The sequence below is a fragment of the Rhipicephalus microplus genome, chromosome 6 (genome assembly GCF_043290135.1).
Source record: "Rhipicephalus microplus isolate Deutch F79 chromosome 6, USDA_Rmic, whole genome shotgun sequence".
Taxonomy (NCBI): Eukaryota; Metazoa; Arthropoda; class Arachnida; order Ixodida; family Ixodidae; genus Rhipicephalus; species Rhipicephalus microplus.
In genome coordinates, this window is record NC_134705.1 from 112,321,478 (window position 1) to 112,338,767 (window position 17,290).

The following is a 17,290-nucleotide window of genomic DNA, read 5'->3' on the forward strand; positions in this document are numbered from 1 at the left end:
CTTGCAACTCGAAGCAGCCGTGTGGCTTCACTGTCACCCCATAACGTGCCAAGATTACCGACACAACACACAAAACACGCCGTGACGCGCACTGACCACTTCGGCTTGGATTGGATTAGATCTTCGTGCAATAGTACGCTTGATGCTTAATAGAAGTCGCCAGATGGTGTGCGCTATCATCATCAATGACTGGAACGAGTAGACGACACTATTGCAGCAGTTTTCGGGGGTGCGATAATTACTCGAGAAAAAAAATCGTATTTTTGGGGGGCGATGTGGGGGGGTGCGAGAATTATGCGAGTGCGAGGAGTACGCGAGTAAATACGGTATATGATTATGAGAGGCGCCGTAGTGGAGGGCTCCGGATATTTCGACCACCTGGGGTTCTTTAAGGTACACCCAAATCTGAGCACACGGGCCTACAACATTTCCCCCTCCATCAGAAATGTAGCCGCCGCAGCCGGGATTCGATCCCGCGACCTGCGGGTCAGCAGCCGAGTGCCTTAGCCACTAGACCACCGTGGTGGGGCCAGCGAGCGTAGCGGCTGGGGGGAATACGCACGTTGAGCATGGGGCTGTATCTAACTGACTCTAGAGCAGGAGCAGCCTTTTAGCCACCGCCACTTAATGTTGCCAAACTGACATTTCTGAGCGAAAAACCTTAGGTGGCCTTGCCGGCGCTCTCCTTTTCGGGACATGCGCGGGCCACCTCTAATACCCGCTCGCCCTTCTCCAAGCGAGCGATGAGTTAACTGGATGACGTCATGTGACTTCATCAACTGACAGATGAAATGTGTGACGCCACCATGGCGTCATGCTTTGCCATCATACGCCACACATCTAAATTTCTGACGTCAGCATGACGTCATCAACTCATATTGTTGACCTATCAATGGTGGGTTAATACCAGCAACGGAACCATATGGGCTTTTAGGAGCTAAAGCCAGCATTCGATTGTGCAACACGCCACGCAGTGGAGGGCCCCGGAAATTTCAACCACCTAGGTTTACTCAACGTGCACCTATGTCTAGGTACACGGGCCTAAACCATTCTGCCTCGATCGAAAAGGCACCGACACGACTTTCAGAACAGCATCCTAGCAATTTTACCGTGAACCGGAAGGTAGTGAAACACCACGTCAGGTGCACGAACCTATGGGGCATGGGGGCACAACATTGAAATTGACTGACAGCGCTGAATCTATAGCGTGTATTTCGCACTGCGGCTGGCCACCTCTTGTAGGCAGCCTCATGCGTCGACAGCGTTGCTTGCGCAATGCAGCAAAATATTCAAAAAAGCTTCCTCTGTTTACATATTTCTCATCGGGTCGCAGTGTGAACTTATAAAGGCGCTAGATGGAAAGGTTATCCAATAATATAGCATCCGCCGGTGCGCCTATCGCTTGCGCAGAATGCCAGGAAGCCAAGCAGTATTTGGACAGCCTGCTGAACGACACCCGGGACCCATGCACCGACTTCTACGGCTACGTGTGCGGCTCGTGGCAGGCGAAGGGAGGCAGCTTCCACGGTGACGCGTCGATTGGAGCCCTCTTTAGGCTTAACACGACGCTCCTTCACACGCGGATCATCAAGCGCAAGGAGGAGATACGCCAGGGGATGCACCTCCTCAGACCCATATACAGGCAAGCACTCGAGCTGTATGCATGAGTTCATAGGTCGGCAAACAGGAGTGGAACTCGCTCGGACTCACTCAGGAAATATATCTCGTGCTTTGGACTCACTCGGACACTTTCCATAGCCGGACTAACTCGGGGATCCATCTGAGGCTAAGCGAGTCCGAGTGAGCAGACTCGTGGGTGAGTTCGCTCACTTATGCATGAGATCTGCATATTGACCGAGAATGGAATCTGGACTAGTTGGTGATAGTTTTTGCGTGCTCGTCCTTTCCTGTGCTGTAAGCTGATCAAAAATGAACCTATTGAGGACCATGCTACAGTATACAGCTTTTTCATGTACGGCTGTCGAGATTCCACCATAATCCCGTCTGTGTTGAGGTGACCCCTCAAAAATTCAGTGCCGAAGCAGCGTCGTTAGTGTGCGCCAGCTTTTGCAGTAACCTGAAAATTTGGACGAGTTGGTGATACATCGTGAACTACAGCGCAACACCGACACAACGATTATAGAAAGAGGAATACACCAGTGTTTGTTTCTTTAAGAGCGAAGCTCCTCAAGCCGTCGGTCGTGCGTCCGCTATGTATGTAGTAGCTGTCGTCATCGTAGTAATAGGTAGCGACCTTCACGGCCAGACTAGAGGAGCGGCACGCGCGCACTTTTGAATTGAGGAGCGAACCCGCGCACGTTAATCATAAGTAATTTTTAAAATATAGTTGTTTCTGATGAAACAACCTATAGAGACAGGTATCGGTGACTTGAAATCCAATAAAACTTGCCTTGAATTTTATGCTTTCGAAAAAAAAAACTAGTAACATGAGGACGCACTTTGATCACTATCTGATGAGAAAGGGTTGCCACGTTAGACTCACTGGGCGCAACCTCCTTGGTTTGGACCACACTGCCATGAAATAGCGGCGGTGAAAGGTGGGAACTAGACACGAAGCTCAGGCCATAAAAGAATGCGTGCGTGCCGCTCCTCTAGTCCGGCTGTGCCACCTTTCGTTTAGCCTCGTTTTGTCTGTCTGTCTGTCTGCCTGTCTGTCCGTCTGTCCGTCTGTCTGTCTGTTTGTCCGTCCGTCCGTCTTTGTCTGTCTGTCCGTCCGTCCGTCTTTGTCTGTCTGTCCGTCCATCTGTCTGTCTGTCTGTCTGTCCGTCCATCCGTCCGCCTGTCTGTCTGCCTGTCCGTCCGTCTGTCTGTCCGTCCATCTGTCCGTCCATCCACCTGTCTGTCTGTCTGTCTGTCTGTCTGTCTGTCTGTCTGTCTGTCTGTCTGTCTGTCAACATTCCGGCGTTCTCGTGGCCCTTTCGGTATACCTCGGTATGTACCAAAATTTGATGGCAAGGCAGGTATAAGATAAACATGAACGAAAGGTCATGCTGTCTTAAGCAAGTTCGCTTTCTGATAGTGTATAGGGGTAATGTTTCTTGTGTATATATAATCTGACATGGCACACACACTTCGATTTGTGACGCGAGAGAACAGCTGCGTCGTTGTTTTGCTTTTCTTTCTGGTTCACACGCAGTAGCTGCTACCGATACATGTCGAAGCCGGCGCAGCTGAAGGACGCCTTGATAGACGCGCAGAACTATCTCGACATCTCGCAACTGATGAAGGCCTCCAGCTTCTTCGACGTGGTGCGTTACCTCGTGCGACAGTCCCTGCAGGTGGGTGCAGGCAGGTTACCGGTTGGAGAGACGCATTTTTGTTAACGCCTGAATACACCACAAGATGGCTATAGTAGGCCTCGCTCCTATAGCATCCATCCACGGCGAAAGCAGCTCCGTGACGCGCGCCTGCCTAGCCTAGCTGTAAAACGATGTTTCTCGCTTAACGCTATCCGATTTCCGTACTCGATAATGGAGCAAGTCCTGCTGAATTCTAATTCTTCGTCCTAAAAAGAACTGCGTAAGGGACGTCGGGTTTGAATGACACCTTGCGGCTGCAGGTTGGCGTGTACACGCTGTTTCACGTGCGGTTCATCTACGAGGCCGGCCGCCCCTTGCTGTACGTAACCGAGGGCTACACCCTGGCGGAGAAGCTCGGCCAGTCGTTCGACTCGGGCGACGCTCAAGAAACCTTCGCCAGAGTTCTCAGGGTAACTTTAAGCCGAACAGGCTGTTGGGCTTTGTAGGCTGTTCGTTAGCACTGAAAAAGTTAGCGCGAAAACGACGAGCACTCTTTACTTTCTTGTTTTCTCCGCTCCTATCACCCTTTCCCGCGCAGCGCCGTTGCATTAGCCTCGTCGCGAGAGACAGTGACGGTGCTGCAGTCTCCGCTATTTTCTTGAAGGCCGCCCGCAACACGAAAGCTGGGCAGTTGCAGCCTTGAAAATGACAGGTTCGCTTGTTGACACGTTTGCTTCAGTGACACGCCGTGTTCAGGGGATTTTTCATATCACCAAGGTTCTATTTGCTTTTGACGTCCTTTCTTACTTGTACTCAGAAATAGTTTGCATCTCATATGCTGCAAGCAGTATCGGGTATTCAGTTATTTTAAGGACGAAGCGCCTTAATACCCCACAACGTCCTGCCGTCCATAAAATGTTGAAACTGAAACATTTGTGATAAAAAAAATGTTATCGAAAAGCAACACTGAAAACATCGACATTTACCCACGCATCAATCAAAACATAGGAGAGAACAAAATAAATGACTGTTTACCAGAACAAACAGAAAGCCGCGATTCTTGATTCGATGCATACTGCTTCACTCCATCACGACCATTTATTTAAGTATTTATTTATTTATATTACCTCAAGGACCCAATTCAAGGGGTGTTACATGAGGGGGTAGACAGTTCACAAACAGATTTATTCGATGGCTTCTTTGAAATGGGCGATACTAGAGTGGCGCACGACGTGAGCAGGAAGATCGTTCCATTCTATTGATGTTTGCACAAAAACTGCAGAGCACCATTCAATTATGCGCGAATTTTTTTCTAACGCGATATTGCACCTGCGCAAAACCATTATATGTAGATTAACTCAATGAGTTTGATTCAAATAAACTGCCTCTCAGTAGCACCAGCCCGTCTTTTGCCGACCTTCTTTTAGGTTCGTTGTTATTGCGCTGTACTCGAGGTAAGGTGGAGCCTAGGGCTTGCGAAGTGCCCCGTCAATAAATCCTGAATGACTAATGTCCCCTCTATTAGTTCTGCGAGAACATCTTACGTACAACCTGAATAATTTTGTTCTAAAGCATGGTGAGTTGCGGAAAATCTCGTGAGTTGTCGAAATGAAGAGAGACACGCTCTCAGAACATGGACACAGCAGACGTGGTCGTAACAAACCAAAACAACACACATTTATTTACTTGCATTTAGAACAACGATATCGTCAGCGGAATAATTATATCATCAACCTGACACAATATTACTCAACAACATGACAACCAGAAGAACACACGCAAGGCGTCTTCGCCAGCGCTTGACTCACGACAAAAGGCCCCGGCGCGCAACCCGCGGTGCCGCGCACCGGGGACCCACGCGAGAGACAACCATTCGTACCGACCGCCACCCGCCTAAGAGGACCGCTCATATCTCGAGCATCGCCTCCAAGGCCACCACCAGGCGTCACTGCCGGCGCTACGCACTAACCATGATGGTGATAGTGGTGAAAAAATTGACCCCGTATCTGCATTTTATTCTTTAAATGTCATCGAAAGACGATAGTCTTGCGTGTGGAGAGAGTGAACAAAACATTTATTTGATGTTCTACGCAAGAAAATCGGTGAATGGTACTCCGGAGGCGCTGCGTTAGAGTGCCTCGAGCGTGCAGCGGAGACGAACGAGTGCATCAACTCACGTCACACGTGAGACATGAGCACCATCTGGCAGTTTTCTTGTAAAACGAAGCGCGTGGCTCTGAGACAGGCGTGCGCGCCCATCTCAGAGGTGATAAGGTGTAGAACCCAAGAGGACGGTTTGGTGCCACCACCGTGTCGTTTTAGCAAAGCGTTGGAAACACTCGTCATTTCGTGGAAGCGTTGCATGGTCAGTGCAGCGTAATAATCGCTACGGTCCTTATAATTACTTATGTACGCCTTTTCTAGCAAAAGACGCACATGCAGAATATATAGTGTGATATGGTGCCCCAGACATGCGCAATAAGCGCTTTTTAATTCACAATTGCACAAGTATGAACGCTGAATCTTGAGCAACATTGGTGGGCGCTGCGAATGGGGTCAGCCGTTCGGGGTATCGTCTGATGCCGTTTAGAGTACCCGGTACCGTTAAAGGGACCCTACGACACATTTTGAGCACGTATTTTTTATCGGTCTTTCTGGTTCCGTGAATGCACTGATGTCGTTGCATAAGTGGCAACGCCGAAATCGAACCTGCTATAATTTTAATTCACGCGGCAAACTACCTTGATTTCGGACATGCCGACACACATCGGCTATTTTTGTTATGGGAAGTTACATCATGTCATGTGACAGTGACGACAATGACCGTTCATTTTTGATTGGCTTGACGCGACAAGTAGCGTGAAATAATAAATACGATGGTAGCTAGGCCATGCGAGTGAGCTTACGAGTAAATAACAACGACAAACTCTCTTTTAGTAGCTTCTCAAAAAGAAAGAAGTTATTTTTCTAAATAACGCGCGTTTCAGAACTACGAAGCTAACACTAAGTGTCCTGTTCAACTAGGGGCTAGAGACGATCCGTTCCGGTGATTTCCCTTTTCCGGTGTTGTCTTGGTGGTGTGCACTCGCTGATCGTTCCTCACAGCTTGGTCTTTCGGTGAAAGTTGTGTATTGCCACGCACACCCGTGCAATCGCCTGCGTGCGTGTTGTATGGTGCGCACTCGAAGCGCAGTTGCTAGCTGCGTGAGCAATGGCGACAGTCCTGCTGACGTATCGTTTCGCTGGCTGCCAACGAGCAATGAACGACAGCAGTTGTGGCTACGGGCGCTCGGTCTCGAAGGCGAATCAAGTCGAAAAGTGTGCTACTTGCACAACAGACCATGGGAGCGTCTGCTACCCGACGCACGTGGTTCGACGTAACCATGGTAACGACACCGTCAAAAAGAGCAGTACCAAGATATTGTGGGAAGCCACCATGGCATGACGTTTCCGGTATGCTTTTATGGGACGCGCGCAGTCATTGGAAGCGCTCTTTGACGTCAGCGGGAAAGTGAAATGCGAAAGGGAACATTTCTTCTCGTCGTCGCTCGAGTTTCAAACTTTCAGAACTCATAACTTCGTTTTTTGTGCGCCGAATTGCATCATTCTTGTTTCATTTATCTCGGCATTCGTTACTACATGCATGCCAGCGCTAAATAAAGAAGTCGAAAAAGTATCGCAGGGCCCCTTTAAGGGTAAACAAAGAAACGAATTTACAGACAGACCGACCAAAATGTTTGCGTGGAAGGTCCCCAAGAAAGGCTATCGTTTTTTAATACGCTCGCGAGCACAACGCCACCTACTGCTCGATAGTCCTGAACCCGAAGTGCGGCCTATGTGCGAAACATGTGTGCCACGAGGCGCCCACAACTTTACAGGGATGGTAGCACCCCCACAATCCTTGTCATATAAAATCTTACCAATATTATTTGAAGCCTGAATTTTCAAGCGAAGCTTTTTACAAGTTATGGATTTCATCTTACAAAGTTTATTACGGATGTTTCGGATAAACTCTTCGATGTTAACGACATGACAGTCGACTTTGCATAAATAAGACCATCAAGTACCCTAAGCGTGCCAGTTTAGTCAATTTTAAATGCGAAGTTTCTTATGGTATAGCTCAATCCAATGTGCGGCGTGATCAATCTTACTGCGCATGTGCGCTCCTCGGTCTCTCTTTTCTCCCGCGCTGCCCTCTCTCTTGCTTCGCAGTGCTGACGCAGGCAGTGTCTGCTAGCATACACTCGCTCCCCCTCTTTTTCCTCTAGGCATCCCTCCCTGTAACGTTTACACCCCATAGCACATGCGTATCACCTCCTCTGCTTTCCTCTCGTACGCTCTCCCCTCTCTCATCTTCAACGCCGACGCAGGAAGCGTCTGCTAGCGATTCTTGATTGAAAAACCAGCTGCTCGCTCTGCACAACCGTTCACTGGCCACACCGTATATATATATATATATATATATATGTATATATATATATATATCTTGCCGTGGGCAGGATCCGAACCTGGTCGCAGGTTTGCATCCTGCCCACGGCAAGTTATCTTTTTACCCACTTTTTCTTTCTTCTCGTGTACATTACAATTGACCTAATAACTTCCCCTATACCTTCCTTGGCATTATTGTCTGTTACATCTCATTATATTGTGTAAACATGTAAAACGAGCTCTTAAGTATACACCTGTTTCCCTTATTCATTAACGAGGGTCTCGTACTGGCAGACTTAGTGCCTACGAGGCACTATTGGTCAGCTGCCAATTAGTAATAAGTTCACGTGCTACGTGACGCCAAACAGGCTCATAAAGAGTGTGCCACACTCGCCGCCATGGCTACTAGTGGCGCTGATTGACACTCCCACGTTTAAATTGACATGGATACCCAATAAAGTGGCTGAGGGGAAAGCTGTCGTGGTAGCTCCGTGGTAGAGCATCGAACACGTCATTCGAAGGTCGCAGGTTCGGATCCTGCCCACGGCAAGTTATCTTTTCACCCACTTTTTCTTTCTCTCATTTACATTACAATTAGCCTAATAACCCCCTATACCTCCTTTGGCATTATTGTCTGTTAGATCGCATTAATATTGTGTAAATACGAAAAACGAGCCCTTAAGTATACACTTGTTTCTCTTATATATATATATATATATATATATATATATATATATATATATATATATATATATATATATATATATATATATAATGCCGCGAACCATGCATTGAGTTTGTTTATTTGTGTTTTGTTTTTTCGGCCTGGCTGCGCCGGCCTGTGCTATCGCCGTTTTCGCAGCGTTTCGAACAAACGCTATCGAACAACGCCTGAAGCGTTGTTCGATAGCGTTTAACAAACAACGCTTCAAGCGTTGTTTGTTAAAAGCGCTGTACGAACGAACAGCGTTTCTAACAAACGCTATCACGGCGTTCTCGATACAATTCGACTATTCGAGAAACCCTCGCCCCGAGGGATATAAATTCCCGCACAGCCGATGCCGCGACATTCGATCGCTGACGCTCACTAGCGTGCCCGTCGTTTTGTCGGCCGCTGCTTCGCCGCCTGTGTATTCTTTCAATTGTTAGGGGAGCACAGGTTCGCTCCAATAAACTTGTTTATTGTTTCGCTCCAATAAACTCCAATAAACTCCAAAGCTCCAATAAACTTGTTTAATTAACTTGTTTAGCGTCCAAGCTAAAGAAAGTTACGACCAGATGGGACGGTCCGCACATACGCACAGCAGGAGGCTACCTCGTGACCCCAAGTGGAATGTGCACATCGCGCGTCACCATAGACGGCACTACGTACCCTTCGGAGTTCGTCATTTTGCCTAACTGCTCCAGCGACGTAATTCTCGGAATGGACTTTTTGACGGACAATGGCGCAATAATTGATCTGCAGACCAGGTTGATAACGTTTTCTTCCGATCACTCCACGACGCCGCAGCCGAACCTCGGACACCGTGCTGCTGTAAGGATCGCCGACGATCACGTCACCCTGCCACCCCGCGCAAGCTTGATGATCGCCGTCTATTGTGACGGTGCTGCTCCTGACGTCGACGCTATCCTGGAGACTGACCAAAGGTTGCTTCTAGACCGCGGTGTGTCTGTCGCAAGAGGCATTGCGCGGTTTAAGCAACGCAGATCCCACGTTTTGCTCACCAATTTCCCTGAGGAGTACCAGCATCTAAACAAGGGCGCTGCAATTGCGTTCCTCGAAGAAACGCAAGAAGCGAGTCAAGTGATCGCGGTCGCCACCTTTGAACGCGCACGCGCAGATGCTTCCAGGGTGCCACATCCTTTCGACGTGAACCCGGCGCTGTCGCCAGAAAATCGGGACAGATTACTGGAGTTGCTCCGTCGCTACAGCGAGTGTTTCTCCTCGAACTCGAAGTTATGTCAGACACCTTTGGCAAAGCACCGGATAATAACCGAAGATGGAGCCCCACCTACCAGACAGTCAACGTACCGCGTTTCTTCACACGAGCGCGAAGCCATCCGGACTCAAGTAGATGACATGCTCAGCGACGACATAATACAGCCATCGAAAAGTCCGTGGGCTGCGCCGGTTGTACTCGTGAAGAAAAAAGATGGCACTTTAAGATTCTGCGTTGACTACCGGAGACTAAACAAAATCATCAAAAAGGACGTGTACCCCCTGCCACGAATCGACGACGCCCTCGACCACCTCTGCCACGCCAAGTACTTCTCATCCATGGATCTGAAGACCGGCTACTGGCAAATTGAAGTGGACGAGAGAGACCGAGAGAAGACTGCATTTATAACCCCGGACGGTCTACACGAGTTCAAGGTGATGCCGTTTGGGCTGTGCACGGTACCCGCAACGTTTCAGAGAGTCATGGACACTGTGCTAGCAGGCCTGAAGTGGCACACTTGCCTCGTATACCTCGACGACGTTGTCGTATTCGCCCGGACTTTCGACGAACACCTCACAAGGTTGGAATCTGTACTCCAGGCCATTCGTACATCGGGGTTAACGCTGAAGCCTGAGAAGTGCCGTTTCGCGTACGAGGAACTCAAGTTCTTGGGTCACGTCGTGAACGCCGCGGGAGTCCTACCTGACCCGGCAAAAACATCAGCCATTGCAAACTTCCCAAGGCCGAAAGATAAAAAGGGTGTGCGAAGGTTTCTCGGACTGTGCGCATACTACCGGCGCTTCGTCACAAACTTCGCACGCATTGCAGAGCCACTCACACGCCTGACGAAAGAAAGCACCCCTTTCAGCTGGGAAAACGACCAAGAAAAGGCATTCTGCGAGCTGCAACAACGCCTGCAAAACCCGCCCGTGCTCACTCATTTCGACGAAAACGCCGAAACGGAAATGCACACGGACCCAGTGATATCGGTTTGGGTGCCGTCCTCGTCCAAAAGCAAAGCGGTTACGAAAAGGTAATCGCCTATGCAAGCCGTGGTATGTCGAAGGAGTAGAGAAACTACTCTGCCTCCGAGAAATAGTGCCTGGCTATCATATGGGCCATTTCAAAATTTCGCCCATACGTCTATGGTAGACCGTTTAAGGTTGTGACAGACCATCATGCGCTGTGTTGGCTCGCCAATTTGAAGGACCCCTCTGGCCGTCTTGGGCGGTGGAGCTTGCGCCTGCAAGAGTTTGACGTTACAATATTCTACAAATCCGGCAGGAAACACTCCGACGCCGACTGCCTGTCCCGCGCCCCCGTCGACCCACCACCACAGGACTCCGATGAAGACAGCGCGTTCTTCGGAGTCGTGACAGAGAGCGACCTAGCCGCCCAGCAGCGTGCCGACCCTGACCTCCGCGCCATGATCGACTACCTCGAAGGACGCAACGTCGCCGTGCCTAGGGTGTTCAAGCGCAACTTACCAGCATTCAGCCTCAAAAACTCCATCCTAGTGAAGAAGAATTTCAACCCCGGAACGAGAACGAATTATCTACTTGTCATCCCCGCAGACCTTCGTGACGAAATTTTGGAAGCGTGCCACGACGACCCGTCTTCCGGACATCTCGAAACAGCTCGCACGATTACAAAAATCAAGGCGAAATACTTCTGGCCCCGCCTTACATCCGATGTCACCCACTACGTCCGGAGCTGCCGTGACTGCCAGCGACGAAAAACACCACCGACGAGACTAGCCGGACTTCTGCAGCCAATCGCCGTCCCAACGAGGCCCTTCCAACAGATCGGAATGGACCTTCTGGGCCCGTTCCCTACATCCCGATCCACGAACAAATGGATTGTCGTAGCGACAGACTACATGACGCGCTACGCAGAGACCACCGCTCTTCCTAGGGGAACTGCACAAGAAGTTGCAAAGTTCTTTATTAACCAAATTGTGCTGCGACATGAAGCCCCTGAGGTCCTAACCACGGACCGAGGAACGACCTTCACTGCGGAGCTCATGCAAGGAATCTTACGCTACAGCAACACAGATCACCGAAGAACGACGGCGTACCACCCCCAAACGAACGGACTAACGGAACGGCTGAATAAGACAATCGCGGATATGCTGTCTATGTACGTCGACGTTGAACATAAGACGTGGGACGAAGTCCTCCCGTACGTCACGTTTGCGTACAACACGGCTATTCAAGAAACCACGCAGATGACAGCGTTCGAGCTTGTCTACGGAAGACGGCCGACTACAATGCTCGACGCCATGCTTCCGCACGTAGAAGACGACGACCTCAACGCCGACGTCCAAGGATACCTCCAACGTGCGGAGGAGGCCCGCCAGCTCGCTCGAGCTCGTATAACGGACCAGCAACAGGTGGATGCCGGACGCTACAATCTCCGACGCCGAGACACCGAGTATCATCCTGGAGATCGTGTGTGGGTTTGGACTCCCATTCGACGACGTGGACTCGGTGAGAAACTTCTACGACGCTATTTCGGACCCTACCAGATTCTACGACGTGTTGGCGAACTGACGTACGAAGTGATCCCCGATGGGGACTCCCGTACATCACGTCGACGCACGCGGCCCGAAGTCGTCCATGTGGTTCACTTAAAACCTTTCTACGGACGATGACGAACTTTTATTTTAATTTGTGTAGACTGTCCCTTATGTTAGCATCGGGTCGATGCACTCTTAGAGGGAGGGTAATGCCGCGAACCATGCATTAGGTTTGTTTATTTGTGTTTTGTTTTTTCGGCCTGGCTGCGCCGGCCTGTGCTATCGCCGTTTTCACAGCGTTTCGAACAAACGCTATCGAACAACGCTTAGGCGTTGTTCGATAGAAACAACGCTTCAAGCGTTGTTTGTTAGAAGCGCTGTTCGTACGAACAGCGTTTCCAACAAACGCTATGTTAGTTGGGAGGCGGCCACGCCGCTCCAGCAGTAAACGTGACAGTCAGACCATGCCAACAGAAAAGAACGGCCCGTTTTATTCACACTCGTGAATATATATAGGAAAGTAAGGGGGAGAGGGAAGGGGGATAAGATTGTGCACATGCGCACTTGAGAGCTTGGGTCGCGTCGTTCAATGGGTTACAGCATTTCTTCCCCCTTAGTAGCCAAAACGCACGACCGGTTTCTTGGCTCGTGTGGAGCGACGTAGTACGTATGGTTGCGATTCTGGGGTACTCTGAGAGGTAGCCGGCGCCGTTGTTTCTAGTCGTACCGGCCCTGGGGAAACCGGTGTAGATGGCCTCGACATGTCGTCGGCTGCTGGCGTTTCATCTGGGCTCCGCTTGCGAACTTGATCCACGTGGCGGCGGACAAGGCCATCCACAGTCTTTACCTCCAGGAGGCGAGTGCCACGCGTAGCCTCCACTGTGCCTGGGAACCACTTGTCTCCGGCGCCATAATTTCGCACGTACACGTAGTCTCCCGGTGCGAAATTCCAGCCTGGGTCACTCGCAGCTTTGGCAGGATAGACTCTGGAAGGAAAAGACATCTCCATTCTTGTGCGCAGACGGTATCCTAATAGCCTCTCTGAGGGAGAAGGACCCTCCTGGTGTGGTGCGTTCCGATAATTGCACAATACACGTGCCAGTGAGGTGAGGAGGCAAGTGCCGCCTATCTTCTTCAAGCCATCTTTGATAGTGCGCACGGCTCGCTCTGCTAGTCCATTACTCTGGGGGTGATAGGGAGGTGTTCGAATATGCGCAATGCCATTGCGCTCCATGAACTGCTCGAACTCTCGTGCCGTGAATGGCGTCCCGTTGTCAGAAACCACCGTGCGCGGTATACCAAAACGGCTAAATATCGTTCTGAGGGCCTCGACTGTGCTATGCGAGTTGGCCTGCGACACGGGAAGCGCCTCAATCCACTTGGTGGGCGCGTCGACAACGATGAGTAACATTTTCCCTTTTACTGGTCCCGCATAGTCCACATGTAACCGCGACCACCTTTCGTGCGTCTCGGGCCAATTTACTGGTTCTTTTGCCTGAGCCATCGGCAACGCTTGCACACAGTTTTGGCATGTCGCCGCAACGCGCTCGATGTCTTGCTCTACGCCGGGCCACCAAAATAACGATCTGGCCTTCGCCTTCATGGTGGAAATTCCTTGGTGGGCTTCATGCAGTAGCCTTAGCAACTTCCCGCGTGCTGCTGTCGGCACTACAAAGCGATGGCCCCAGTAAAGAAGTTCTTCACTAACAGACAGCTCATGCCGCCTTTTGTAAAAATCGGCGATTTCTGTAGTTTCCGTGTCGAGTTTTTTCGGCCAACCTTCCCGGGTATACTTGCGTACCTGGAAAAGTACCTCATCCGCGACGGCGAGTGCCTGGAGTTCCTTCCATGGCAGGGCCGGCTGATCCCACTGGTCCAGGGTCAGAACTTGAGCTTCGTCCTCCTGGTCCACTTCTTCCTGCAACGGTTGGGGTAGACGGCTAAGAGCATCAGCATTGCACATGAGTTTACCCGGTCGATGTTGCAACCGATAACGGTAGGCACCAAGTATGATGGCCCAACGCTGAATGCGCGCAGCGGCCATAGCCGGCGTCTGACGATCCGCTCTTAGGAGACCCAACAGTGGTTGATGGTCGGTTAGAAGCGTGAACTGTCTGCCCAGCAGATAATCTCGGAATCGCGTGACGCCATAAACCAGAGCCAACGCCTCACGTTCAATCTGTGCATAATTCTTTTCTGCGGCAGTAAGCGTCCTGGATCGAAATCCAAGGGGCTGATACTGTCCTTCAATTCGGTGGAATAGTGCCGCTCCCACACCGTAGGGTGACGCGTCGCACTCCAGAAATAGCTCTCGTGCGGGATCGAAGTGAGTTAACACAGGCGCGGAACACAAAACGGCTTTTGCTTTTCGGAAGGCATCGTTTTCGCGCTCATCCCAAGACCATTTCGATTTCTTTTCCAGAAGAAGGTATAGGGGACTCAGGAGCGTGGACAGATTAGGCAAGAATTTATTGTAGAAAGTTAGCATGCCCAAAAAAGACCGCAATTCCGTGACATTGTGAGGAGTCGGTGCCAGCTTAATTGCTTCGATGTTTTTGTCTGACGGGTGCAACCCTGCCGCGTCAATTCTGTGTCCTAGATACGTAACTGACTCCTCACCTATTCGGCACTTGTCCGCGCGGAGCTTCACGCCGTACTCCCTGAACCACTGCAAGACTGCTTGCAGGTTCGCAGTTGGCTTATCGTTCGCATCTGCTATCAGGACGTCGTCTAAGTACGCTTGAACCCCTGGGAGGCCTTGCAGCACCTGCTCAATTGTTCGTTGAAAAATCGCAGGGGCCGAGGCTATCCCAAACGGTGGCCTGTTATAACAAAAGAGGCCCTTGTGAGTGTTTATAACCGCTAACTTGCGCGAATCTTTGTCTAGAAGAATTTGGTTGTAGGCATCACGTAGATCCAAGATACTGAACTGCTGCCCTCCACGAAGCGTAGCGAAAATGTCGTCCACTACGGGTAGAGGATAACTTTCCATTTCACATACTGGGTTTAGAGTAACTTTGAAATCGCCACAGATGCGGACTGTTCCGTCACGTTTCAGCACTGGCACCACCGGGGTTGCCCATTCTGAATAGGAAACTGGCGTAATAATGCCTTCGGCCACGAGTCGATCTAGCTCGGCGGACACTTTGTCTAGCAAAGAAAATGGAATTTTTCTTGCCTTACCGAACCTTGGGGTTGCTCCGTCCTTTATATGAAGCCGTGCTGGTGGTCCCTTGATGGCTCCCAGGCCCTCCGCAAAAAGGTCTGCGTACTGTTCCAGCACGGGTGCCGCTGTCCGACTCTCCAGCTTCCCGTCCGATGAGAGTGACGCGATGTGAAGAAGCGGTGCCCCTTGTGTCTCGAGCATCTGTAACAGGTCACGGCCGCAAAGGCTAGGACCTTCGCAGTCTAACACAACGAGATCGCAGTCAACTGTTGCAGACTTGTAGGAAGCTTGCATTTTGACAATGCCCCGCACTGGTATCTTCCCAAGATAGCATGACAGAGTTAATGCGGCTTTACAAAGCGGTGGCCACTTATGACGATAGGCTTCGTATATCGCTTTAGGCACTACGCAGACAGGTGAACCTGTGTCGATTATCATATTCAGTGGCACTCCGTTCCATGTAACCTGCTTGTGTAGAGGCGGAACCAGGCTTCCATTACCCTTCACTGACCATATTTGTAGTGCGTTACAATCGTTATCTTCACTTTCCGCTGAACACTCTGTTATCGCGAAGGTTCTGTTGGTGGTGGCTGTCCGGGAGCATACTCGCGCCAAGTGACCTTGTCGCCCACATTTGTAGCACCTGCGCCGTCGTAATGAGCATTCCCTGGCTTGATGTCCCTGTTTGCCACAGCAGCTGCAGTGCTGCGATAAGCTGCTCCGTTCGCTCCTGCTGATTTCGGGTTGCCTGCTACGCTGCACGTTGAACACCCCAACGGCGTCACCTTGCCCGGTCATCTGTTGCGACCCTAACTCCGCGCTTTCGGCTGCTATAGCTAGTGCTTCCGCTTCTGCCAGCGTCAAGTCCTTTTTGGCTAATAGTTGTTTCTGCAGGTTTTTCGAGCGCACTCCACAAACGATGCGGTCCCTCAGCATTCGCTCCAACATTGAAGAGAAGTTGCAGTTATGCGCTAGCTTGCGAATCTCGACGATAAACGCCTGCACGGACTCCCCTTCTTGTTGGTTTCGGTGAAAGAACTTGAAGCTTTCTGATATCTCGTTAGGGGACGGATCATAGTGCTCGTTCAAGGTTGAAACAACTTCTTCGTAACTCAGCGAGCTTGGTTTTCGCGGTGCGATTCTGCCGCAAAGGATTTCAACGGTCCTCGATCCTAACGCAGCCACCAACAAGGCCCTTTTCTTCGCGTCGTCCGTAACTTCGTTCGCTTCGAAGTAGGCGTCAATCTTAACGAGATACGCTTGCCACTTATCTGTCTCCTCTGCAAAATCCGGAAGCTTGAGGGCCATGGCTGCGGGCGGGCTGATGGGCGTCTTCGTCTTGGTCTCGCCGCTGGCGCCCGGCTTACACGTATCGGTGGGTATTCTCGTCGCCACTGTTAGTTGGGAGGCGGCCACGCCGCTCCAGCAGTAAACGTGACAGTCAGACCATGCCAACAGAAAAGAACGGCCCGTTTTATTCACACTCGTGAATATATATAGGAAAGTAAGGGGGAGAGGGAAGGGGGATAAGATTGTGCACATGCGCACTTGAGAGCTTGGGTCGCGTCGTTCAATGGGTTACAGCACGCTATCACGGCGTTCTCGATACAATTCGACTATTCGAGAAACCCTCGCGCCGAGGGATATAAATTCCCGCACAGCCGATGCCACGACATTCGATCGCCGACGCTCACTAGCGTGCACGTCGTTTTGCCGACCGCTGCTTCGCCGCCTGTGTATTATTTCAGTTGTTTGGGGAGCACAGGTTCGCTCCAATAAACTTGTTTTCCTTATAGACAACTGTGTCGTCCTTTGCTGCGTGACAATATATATATATATATATATATATATATATATATATATATATATATATATATATATATATATATATATATATATATATATATATATATATATATATATATATATATATATATTACGGTGACCCCGCTACTAACTGCAGCGAATGATCACCGCG

At 50.4% G+C, this 17,290-nt stretch overlaps 1 protein-coding gene across 1 annotated transcript; it reads right to left on the minus strand.

The window, feature by feature from the left end:
- Positions 1 to 12,759: 12,759 nt before the first annotated feature.
- Positions 12,760 to 16,620, minus strand: LOC142765983 (uncharacterized). The gene is made up of 4 exons (XM_075867791.1): positions 16,098 to 16,620; positions 15,325 to 15,554; positions 13,948 to 14,064; positions 12,760 to 13,641 (listed from the first exon to the last, which is right to left on the minus strand). The coding sequence occupies exons 1-4, from the start codon at positions 16,618 to 16,620 to the stop codon at positions 12,760 to 12,762; spliced, it is 1,752 nt and encodes a 583-aa protein (XP_075723906.1).
- Positions 16,621 to 17,290: the final 670 nt, after the last annotated feature.

Coding starts and splice junctions, on each gene's coding strand:
- LOC142765983 (XM_075867791.1), bottom strand. CDS start 16,620: ATGGCCCTCAAGCTTCCGGATTTTGCAGAGGAGACAGATAAGTGGCAA. Junction 15,555..16,097: donor GCAACAGATGACCGGGCAAG/GTGACGCCGTTG, acceptor TCGTTGTGTTAG/ACTGCGAAGGTCCTAGCCTT. Junction 14,065..15,324: donor CAACCCCAAGGTTCGGTAAG/GCAAGAAAAATT, acceptor CAACCGTTGCAG/GAAGAAGTGGACCAGGAGGA.